Source organism: Aptenodytes forsteri, unplaced genomic scaffold, assembly GCF_000699145.1.
Source record: "Aptenodytes forsteri isolate BGI_AS27 unplaced genomic scaffold, ASM69914v1 Scaffold287, whole genome shotgun sequence".
In the NCBI taxonomy this organism is placed as follows: domain Eukaryota; kingdom Metazoa; phylum Chordata; class Aves; order Sphenisciformes; family Spheniscidae; genus Aptenodytes; species Aptenodytes forsteri.
The window spans coordinates 3,494,457-3,505,721 of NW_008794854.1; the positions used below are offsets into that span (position 1 = coordinate 3,494,457).

At 42.6% G+C, this 11,265-nt stretch overlaps 1 protein-coding gene across 1 annotated transcript in view; it reads left to right on the top strand.

The window, feature by feature from the left end:
• Nucleotides 1-2,827, top strand: part of BTLA (B and T lymphocyte associated) — a 15,618-nt gene extending 12,791 nt beyond the window's left edge. The window contains exons 4-6 of the mRNA XM_009274600.2: nucleotides 59-196; nucleotides 1,120-1,166; nucleotides 2,264-2,827. Of these exons, the coding sequence (XP_009272875.1) occupies nucleotides 59-196; nucleotides 1,120-1,166; nucleotides 2,264-2,605 (527 nt within the window). The 3' untranslated portion in view covers nucleotides 2,606-2,827. The remainder of the gene's footprint in view (nucleotides 1-58; nucleotides 197-1,119; nucleotides 1,167-2,263) is intronic.
• The last annotated feature ends 8,438 nt before the right edge of the window (nucleotides 2,828-11,265 follow it).

Genomic DNA, 11,265 nt, shown 5'->3' on the forward strand with positions numbered 1-11,265 from the left:
AAAAAAAAAAAAAAAGCAAAATATTTCTCTATGCTAATACATATTAATGCAATTTTAGATACCACTAGTATCTCAGAAGAGTCCCAAGAATCTGGAAACTACAAGATATTGCACATTATTTATGCTTCAGCATCTGTGGGTCTATGTTGTCCGTTCATTGTCGTATGCGTGTTTTGGTGTCTAAGGAGGTACCATGGTAAGTAGTTTCACCATCTAACCTTTGCCTAACGTGCATTTGATTCCACACCTTTTCACAGCTTCACAGAAGTTGCATTCAAAGCTCTATGAAAATGCCATAATAATTACCCCAAGTGATTGCTGAGATGTCCTTGCTGAGTGCACCTGTTAGGATACTGAATCTTTAAGAATTTAATTCGTCCCATGTATTGTTCCCTTCCAGAGACAGAGGGATGAAAGTAAAGTAAGAACAAATTAAAATCTCAGACTTTATAATAGTTGGAATTTTTTCTCCTGTATGGAGGAATATGCAAATAATCAAGTTAGAAATAAATAGGAGTTTTAGCCATGCAAATGCAGTCAAGATCTGTCCACTTACATTTTATATTCCTAGTTTTCCCCCTAAATTATCAAATAATTACAGTATTAATCTCTCCTGCTTTACAGGAATTCTTACACAGCTGCCATGTCTTAAATCAAGAATGGAACTTGGAGTCCCCCATATCTTAATTTAAGTGATCTCGCATTTGCCTATTATAATCCCGTGGATTTTTTATTTTAGGAAAATGAAATTATTTCATCTTTAAATAAAATTTAACATGTTTGCTCATAGAATGGCTTTAGGATTTTCAGTGCCTTTTTATCCCCACTCAGTTCACTGAACACAGAGAAAACTGGTCACAAGTATACTAGGCATTTTTCTGCTCCTATTCAGAGGAGCTCTGTGGAACACAGAAATTCATTCTATGAATATATCATTCTGTGTTGGTTAGCTTTTGTCAGAATAGCTATTCCCAAATCCAGTTTGGAAATAGATTTTTATTCTTTGAGGTCCACTCAACAAGACAAGGGCTCCTATAGTAATTAATATTCCCTCCATAAGCAGAAAGACACCTTCTCAATGCTGATTTATTGAAACATCTTTTTTTTTATTTTTCCCAGCAAAGCAAAAAAGAACTCCATTAACGCCACAGAGACAAGAGAGCCTGGTATGTTTAAATTTTGCCATCATCAAAACCTAACCACGTCCTGCATAACCACGTACCGAGAACAAATCTTTGTGTAGTACAAAACATGGCATAGGATCAGAGACAGATTTGGTGCCTGAACAGCTTGGCTTGCCTGGTGTGAGATATCACCATGGCTGAGCTGAAGGAAGGTCTTCGCCCCAAAGCTACTTTAGGCATCTAAATTCCTGTTAAAACGTATTAATTTGTACGTACCATTCCAGTAAGAGTTTAGGCACCTAAAGCACCTCTGTTGATCTGGTTCAAACTGTCTGTGTAAGACAAAAAATGTCCCACAGAGCGAGGAAAGTGTTTGAAAAGAAAGACTTTCATATGTGGCTAGCATGAATTCACAGAGGTCTTGCAATCAGTTCCAGAGAAATTAGATTGGCAGAAGGCAGAATGCAAAAGACGCAACCGGAGCTGACAGCTATCAATCACAGGGGAAGTGTTGGTGGGGATCAAAGGGCACCAAACAGGGTGCAGAGCTCCCAAAGGGCAAGTTGGAGGAAAGAAAATTAAAAGCAGTATATTCTAAGTGGCTAGAAAAATGGATGTCAAAAGAGGACTTCATTAGAGAGAGATGAATTTATAGAGGAATTTGCAGATTTTGGAGAAGGAGAAGGATTTATTTGCAAAATAACAAGACAAAGAGGATAAGAAGCAAGAGATCAGGAAATGGGAGAATGGGAGCAATGAGGAAAAAAAGGTAGTCTGGGGTTTGGAGGTGAAAATAAGAAAGATTTCATAAACTGAGAAGGGAAAGCCTTGAATGAGTGGGATAGAGAGCTCTCACAAAATGATGAATCAGTTTTGCCTTAAGTTGGCATCTTGCAAGAAAAGACAGAAAAGTTTGGGAAGGGACATGGAGAAAAGCAAGAGATACAAGAACGATTTCTAACTTTATTTCAAAGATCAACATAAAATCCAGTGACCAGGTGAATCCAATTCACCTGTGCTCAAAAGCAGTTTTAAGGGGATAAAACAACTTGAACAAAACCTTACACACCTCTTATTTAGCAGGAGCACAGGCAACAACCAGATATGCACAGAGCTGTACCCTGTTCTGTTTTCTGCAGGTCAGAAGTCCAGCAGCTGCTCCATCCCATGCTGCTGGGACAACTCAAGATTCAGAAGAAAGCTCCTCACTTTACTATTGCTCCATGGCTAGCCCATTGCAGGCCTTGCACGGCGATGAAATTTATGACAATGATGTCCCTCCCTGGAACGCTCGGAGGACAGCATCTAATGCACCTCACAATGATCCTGTTATTCCTTCCACCCCAGTTTTACTTGAAAGCCCAGATGTCCTCACATACGCTGCACTAAATCATTCTGCTTCTGCAGAAAGATGCCAGAGAAGGCAACTAACTGTAGAACATGAATCTACAGAATATGCCTCCATTAATGTAAATAAATAAATGCGGCAAGGACTGCTCCAGGCAATGATTTTGCATGCAGTCCCAGTTCTAGCTTCCCTCCAGGATGTTGTTCCTTTCTCTTTCGGGAAAACTTCCCTTTTGTTAAGAACAACCTATGCTGTCGCATAGGTTGTAACACCAGAATTCAAAACACAGCCTGTGTTGATAGGTCGGTATTTGCACTGTGTGTTTGTCTCTTAAATGGGGGAATAAAAGCAAACAGTGAGCTTTCTTATTTTTCCTTTTTTTCAGGATTCTGCTTCTAGCCTGACTTTGATTTGGTTACGGTTTGAATATAGACAAAAGGGAGAAGGGGAAGGTTTTCCTAGGATAGAAACATGTAAAATGAATCTGTGAGGAAGATGATACTGAGTCAGGTTAATTTCTCCCAAGTAAAAGCTAAGAATGTTTGTGGGAGAATTTTTCTCTGAGTTTCTAAGAACATCCTTCCAAGGATTCAGTTTTTCATTCCAGTTTACTCTATCTCCTTGCAAAGTTCTTTGAGCACCATGAATGTCTAAAGCTATTGTTAACCAAAATCAAGTGAATACTTGTGTGTGTGTGTGTTTGTTTTGTGGAAGACAGGGAAGGAGAGGAGGGCTGTTTTCCTTTTACAAAGAGTTCTCACAAATAATGTGTGAGAAAATACTGAAATATAGCGCACTCTGTTTTTCTCTTGGTGCGATGATTGGTTAGCTAAGTTGTTGCATATTGCTTTTGTCCATGATGAATCAATGGAAAAAACAAATGATGAGCAGTGACTGACCCCAGTCAAAATCACAAATTTTTGTTCACAAATAACTCTGTATAACTGTGACATGCTAAGTTTTCCTCCCAACAGTGGCACAAAAATGTGATTATGCTTCATGCTCAGGTTTGTGGGAAAGAAGATAAAAAGGAGGTAAAGACCAAAGTGCCATTTGAAGTTTGAAAAGAATGTTCATGCCCTTCTTCTGCACCACTTATTCAGCTCTAGCTTGGAAAGCATCCATCTGCTTTTGCAAAATAACGCTCTTAAAAATTACTCTTAGTGATATTCGCACCAGAGGTTTACAGCGGCAAACAGAGAGTCTTTAACTTGGTTAAAAATTTGCACCACAGTTGAAAAGGAAGGATGTACTAGGTGTCAGGCTGCATGTAGCACATCAGATGATTTGTACTCAAGTTAATGGAAGAAAGTAAGGCTCTTCTATCTTCATATTTCATCTTGGCATCATTCCAGCTAACAACAAAGCTGTTAAGCACATACGCATTCACCCTGCTATTTTGGTAAGCTAGATGGTTTATTATGCTTATGGTACATTTGTGACCCGCCTACCCCCCCCGCTTTGAACTCAGTCACAGTATCTGTGTGGAGAAAAATCCATGGTAATGGTTTTTGCACTAAGTTGTTAGTTCAGGCCATTAGATATGTTGGGATTTTTTTTAAGTATATAAATTATCAATCCAGTAAATCATTGATAATCCTCATTCAAAAAAGGTAGTAGAAAACGGTCTTCTAGAAAAATTCAGTTTGCTCTTTTTGTTTTAGTGGGCCAACCCTTGTACGGCTAGAGACTAATCATTTTAGGCGAAGGACTGGGAAACTTGGAGCAAGTTACGTATGAATAGGCCCAGAAATAGACCTTTAATTGCATTTATTGCTCAGCTGATGAAGGTACAATTATTTTCATAGACTACAAGTAGCTTTCAGAATAAGAAAACAATATTTCTTTGAAATAGATTCTACCTCAGTGACCTTAAACTGAAAAACAAGGACAGCCATTCAATGGAGAGCCTAAATGGATTTGAACAAAAGACATGAAACTTCTCTAATTGCTTTCCATGACCTGGTTACAGGCCTTGCAGGCAGAAGGGAAAGAGTAAAAAGGCCATCCTTCCAGAGAACAAGTACACATGAAACAATATGGTTCTCGACGATGCTTTACAATACTCTGCCCATACCATAGTACATACAGGGAAGAGTCCAAAGACGCTCAGGAAGGCGAGGACGGGTGCTGGGGATAGGCGCTTTACCTGTTTGAGTTTCCAAACCAGCTCTGCAGTGCATTCATCAGGGCACACACAGCTTTCCCTCTGTCACCCCAGCCAGCTGAAAGCACCAGCAGGTCCGTTCAGAGCAGCCCCAGAATGATGCACCGGCAACTGGGACCTAGAATGAGACCAAACACACATGGAAGAAGTATTGCACCATCAAGAAACACAAAGGCTAGTGAAATCTTAGCATGGTTTGTTTCACCCATACGGCAAGGCTGAGCTTTGGCTTAATGAGGTCCCCAGAGAGCCAAGTTTGATTTGGAAGATGAGATTTTTGTAGATAAACAGGAAGTACCTCACCACCTTACCATCAAACATGCTAGCGTAGAAAAGCGAAGCACAGGAGCCTGCAGTAGGTTCATTTTTTTAAGCCAACAAATTGAAAGACTGTGCCTTTTGAAGCAGGGAAACAAAAGGCACTGACTGAAACCATCTGCCTTTTAAGGTGCAAATAATCCATTCAGATAAAGTACATCATCGCTCAGTTTTCACAGCCTTTTGGAAGAAAAGAAAAAAGTTGTTATTTCCACCATCCACTGGCTGTAAAACTGGCCAGTGGACAGAAGGACTGTGTGCTATTTCACTTAAGGTGCTACATATTCCTCTCAATCATCTAGTGCACCTTTCAAAAACATAATGTCACATTTGAGACATCACACCCAACATCTGTTGTGTTAAGGCTCAGTGGACAGCCTCCAGATTTTACAGAGTAGCATCCTACTGGAGGGGCAGGACACCAGTGGGAGCAGAGCAGTTTTGTGATTTGCCCTGCGTGCTCAGTGCGTTGACTGAAAGGAGCCGGTACTGGGTTAAACCACGCAGTGAAACCACACAATCACAACAGTGCGCTAAAGGAAACAAATAGGCGCGGGACCCATCCTGTGGGAGATGTACAGGACCTGTGCAGCCTCCCTAAGACATGGTCTGAGGGCCTCCAACTTATATTACATAATTTTCTTACTTCTTGTCTTTCCTTTGCTCTTTTTGCACCAAATATGCTGTACAGGTATAGTCACACAGGAAGCCCAAAGAACAGAAACAAAGTCATACTGCTCTCAGTTACAACCACAAACCCACATGGATGGAAAATAGCAAAGTCTGTGGAGCTGAAGGTCTGTTAATGCCAGCAAAGCACGTTATTGCTCTACATTGCAATCTCTTCCTTCAAGGGATTGACATGTAACTGGTCACTGCCTCCCGAGCAGCCTACATAGCACTCAAGCCTCTTACAAGCTTAGATGAGATGAGTGGGCTCTTAGACAGTAAAACACATCAACCATCCTAGTTTCACTTTATCCAGTTATTCCCCCCCTCAAACTGTGCTTCCTCATAAAGACATAAAAAAATTAGAATAGCGTGAGGTTTATTCATTTGCCAATCTTTGGGCCCCAAAGGTCTATCAGACAGGGGACTGCTTTTGGCAAACCACAAACTTTTTCATATTGCTATATCAAGCAACAGCTTGCCGAGCCTTGCTTCTCCACCTACCTGTTTTGCAATACTTTCCCCCACATCCCCACAATAGCCTGAGCCCCATTTTAGCTCATAAGGCTCACAGGCAGTGAGGAGAGCGCAGAAGGGAGTGCTACAGCTAAAAGTACGTGAGAAGTGGAGCTTACACCTCCAGGAAAAAGACATTGTCTTGCATTGCTAACTTTCCTGCTACTCCCAAAAACAAAGAAATAGGGTGTACAGACAATGTTTGTTCCCCAGTTCGCCTGAGCTGCTCCGCCTAGGTCCTGCTGTACCTGCATTACCTGCACCATTAAGGCAGTGGACTCAGGAAGAAAATGGGGCAGGACAGACAGATGGAAACACAGGATGGTTCGGGACTCAGCAGCCAAGCTCCACATCAAAGCCTTGCTCCCTGCACCCCAGCCATGCCCTGTGCTGCCAGCTTGGATCTTTCCAACCTCCAGGCAAGTGCTAACATTCCCTGGGTCTCCCTACATCCCGCATCCTCCCTGGGGACGGAGGACGCAAGCCTGGAGCTGAGCCCTGGGACCAGACCACAGCACCAGCCTCGGTGCACAGGCAGGTTGAGGGAAGAGGCCAACATCCATTTCCCTGCCTAGGCTGTTCCCCGTCCTGCTCCTTGCACAGGGTTCCTCATTCTGTGGTCTCCATGGCTCTGCTTCCCTACCCCATTTCATATCAACAAATGTCAGCCCAGGCAAATGGGAACCAGAGACAGGAACAGACACATGGACGGTGGCCAGGGAAGAGAGAGGAGCAGATTTCAGGGGGAGACAGAGAGCAGGAGAGAGAGACCTGAATGGGCACCCAGAAAAGGATCCCCAAGGAAGACCGCCAGAGCCTAGAGGACAGCAAATTTAGCTACGAAGCTTGAGAAGAAAACAACCCTATGTCCCTCAATACAGAAAAAGTGAAGTAATCTCATTTTTCTCCTGTGAGTTTTAAATGGCAACTACTATTTTGCATTTAAAAAAAGCCTACACTGGGCCAGGCCTGTTCATGCGCAATTCCTGCTCGCCTAATGAAAAGGAAAATGCCTAAGAATCACGTAAGCCCACACTTCCATCCACACAGGTCAGTGGCATATGTCAGCCACATGAATCAACTGGACTCGTACTCTCTCAGTTTCACACAGGTGATCTTACCATGGCCTTTACATTCCTAACCAGTGCAGCTACATATCTAGCCTGAACTCAAATTTCAAACTCCTGTTCCCCTTTCTGCCTTCTCATACGTACATACACACCTCCAGGGACCCATGGATGGTGGTCAGTAGCTGCCATAGTTACTGTAATATAACTAAAGCAAGAAGGGATACTCAGTATTGGAAACACTGTTAAGAGGCTGAGCTTCTAACTATTCTGAATCTTGGCCTGTGAGACAGAGGAGTTCATGTTATAATGGACATGTACAATTAATTATGTGTTTTGTATAATTGATTTTAGTCAGGAGACATGCTTGATCAACTGAAGTTTGGAGTAAAGAATATGCTTGGCATGACATGTAAGCAGACTTAACTGAGGACATGGGAGTGATCATTTTGCACGATTGAAGAGTAAAACTTTGCCAGCTTTAAGCTAGCGATACGGCAGCTGAGTTTTCATCCAAGTGGCATTTATTCTCAGGTAAACCAACTTGAATTCTCTTTTCAGATGAGATTTTCGAGATGAGCTAGTGCATATGCATTACTTTCTAGTTATCACACGTCTGCACACGGCATTACTGAGACTTCACTCAACAGCAGTGCTATGGTGGTTGTTGCAGCTCAGCCACCTCTGCTGCTGAGACACAAACCTGTCATCTGGCAGTGAATCACAAGCATTCAGTTTTCATACTGCAGCTTCAGAAAGGGGAAAGGCATTCAGAGGCAGGCGTATTTGACAAGCACACTACCAGTGTACAAAAAGGAACTTTATGATACTGCGGTTAGAAACCAACAGTAACTAACAGACAACCTCTCTAGTCCACCCCAGCAAGACATGTGCACTGGGACTCAACACTTCCTAAAATCAAGCTGCCTTGGCCAATAAGAATCTCTTAAATTTATTAATAACCATCTAAGTCTTTCCATCTGAAATTGTGGCTAATAATATATTCTGTCGACGACTTGCACCTCAGTTGGGGTAGTATCTAGAAAAAGGCACACCTACTGCATATGCAGCATTCCTGCATGCAGCCAGATGCATCGACACCTGTCTGTTGACTGAGACCTGGACCAGAGGCCACGTCTCTTCAGGTCTCAGCACTGTTCTCTTTGTGGTCACAAAGAGACAGCTTTTCACCTAACGCAAAGGGATTCAGCGTCATAAAAATCTACAGAGCTACTTCACTTCACACCAGCTGATGTGTAGGTGTTTAGGTTTTACAGACAACAGTTCTTCAAACAGAGCTCAGGGTAATCCATAAAGTCACTATTCACAGATTTCTGGCTGCAGTCTCAGAGGCTACATTTATTTTCTCTCATGTAACCCATTCTAAAGCTGTCTGCCTCAGTAAAAGAGATGGGATTGTTGACTTTTAGTATGCACTAAGAAGCTTGCCTACTTTATAGTGTTTCTGGATTATGGGAAGGATGGTGAAGCAGGGGTAGCTTCTGCTAAATTTCTTTCTTCCTTTTTTAAATTGTTAATACCCAGAAGTCTGCCATCTAAACTTTACATCAGGGATTTAGCCTAATTTTCCTGAATTTTCACAAATTCTGCAGGGGCCCAGAACCTTTGGGAAATGCCATTTCAATTGCATTGATGTCATGGTTTAACCCCAGCTGGCAACTAAGCACCACACAGCCGCTTGCTCACCCTCCCCCCCGTGGTGGGACAGGGGAGAGAATTGGAAGAGCAAAAGTAAGAAAACTCGTGGGTTGACATAAGAACAGCTTAATACTTGAAATAACAACAACTTGTAATGGGGGGCGGGAGGGGAGAGAGAGAGAACCCAGGAAGGGGGGGTGGTGGTGGGGAAACCCCGCAAAAAAAACCCACCAAGAGGTGATGCAACCACTCACCACCCACCAACCGATGCCCAGCCAGTCCACGACCAGCAATCACTGCTCCCCGGCCAGCTTTCCCCCCGTTTATGTACTGAGCAGGACGTCACATGGTATGGAATGTCCCTGTGGCCAGTTGGGGTCAGCTGTCCCGGCTGTGCCCCCTCCCAGCTTCTTGTGCACCTCCTCGCTGGCAGAGTATGGGAAGCTGAAAAGTCCTTGACTTAGTATAAACACTGCTCAGCAACAACTAAAACATCAGTGTGTTATCACATTATTCTCATGCTTAATCCAAACCACAGCACTATGCCAGCTACTAGGAAGAAAATTAACTCTATCCCAGCCGAAACCAGAACAATTTTGATAAAAAAATGATACAATAACTTGCAGCTCCCTTTGTCCATGCCTTAGTCATTGGCAGTCATTTTTTTCTGGAAGAAGTGGAAGCTTCAGTAGACCCTCCATTTTCTCAAGAAAGTCATATTTAAAAGGTTAACTACAGTGGCAACCTCTGTCACAGTAGGAAAGCAAGACACAAAAACTCACCTTATGTAATTTATGGTTATAGTATCACTGCCAGCTCCCCAGCTGGGGACCTCACAGATGCACACGATGGTCAATTACCTCACTCAGAGGCTGAAAAACCCTGTGATCTATCATCTTCCTCTTCTCCGTAGTCTGGGAACAGGCTTTACTAAAACAGTGGTCTCACATTATGAGCAAGTGATAGGAAGTAATAAGTGTGCTTTGATTTTGGACACCTACTTGTCATGGTAAAACAAAGGTTGAGCAGAAACAGCTTTCAATACCCATGCAAGGCTCTCATCTTCCAGTGTGGTTTTTCTTTTTTGGAAGGGATTCGGAATTCTAAGCCCATGAAACCAAAACGAAAGGCAAACCAGAGACAAATCAGAAGTGTTAGTCAGTACTCAGGCTGACCTCAAAATACGGGAGTGGGTGCCAGGAAGCAAACTCAGAGTATAAGTGAACAAAAGAAGAGCAAAAGCTCTCCCCTGGGATCCTGGATAACCTCACGTTTCTTTGCAACAGTCCTCCAGGGGTGTAGCCCTTGCTGAAGTGCAGATTTCCACTGAGATGTGCAAACTGACACATGCTGAGAGAAATTTTAACTGGGTCAAGTGGAGGGGCAAGGCTTCATTTTCTCGTCTTCTGAAGGTTTGCAGCACCTGCCTGTTGGCAAGAGGATATCTGGTATCAGAATTAGCACTGTAGCATCTGTCACCAGCACAGAAGGCCCTGGAAACTTTTTTCCCTAGTAAAAAAGAACAGAAGTGTAAGTCATCTCTGAAGTAGCCTGTGTAACACATTTCTCACCATGTTTTGCAAAAATGCACCCATTTCACATATAGGAAATGTGAGTGCTAACTGCTTGGAACTCAGACAATTTCTGGCTGTCAGTTCCAATAATGAAATGAAACTGCCTTCTTGAAAGCCATATGCACACATTTTTGGCTAAATGTGATGCATCTGCTCTTGGTAAAGTCACCTTCTTCGTAAAGTCACCTAGGGCTAAGCTTAAGATCACAGATCTCACTTGGATGTGGCATTCTGGCCAACCCTTCATCCAGCCTGCACTTTAACTAGGGTCAACTTTGAAGGTACACTAGGTTGCTCAGGGCTGGGTGCTTTTCACCACTCCATCTTTCCTATCTGTAAAATGAATTAAATGACATTACGATTGCAGAGTAAAAGGCAAGGAAGGACAACGTGACCCAGGACAAGATCACAATACTGAAGCCATCCCAAACAAGCCTTTCTCTAACTTGTTTCTGCAGACTTTTAGTGATGGAGATTCCCTGGTCACTCAAGATCATCTATTCCAGAAGCTTATAATCACTACCAATAGAAGCTTTTCCTAATGTTTAGCCTGAAAATCCTTTCACAGACTTAAAGCCAGTACTTCTTATTCTATTTCAAGTGGACATGGAGAACATTTACTCCTATCCTCTTTACAGATTTGTATTTATGTATTTGAAGTTATCACATCTCACAGTAAACTAAATGACCCCAAGTCTTTCAGTCCTTCCTCAGACCCACCAGCAGTCTTGCTACTGTTCTCTCTGCTCTATCAAATTGGTTGACATCTTTCTTGAAGCCCTGAAAAATTGGACTCACTACCTTCCAAGATCCTATTTCTCTG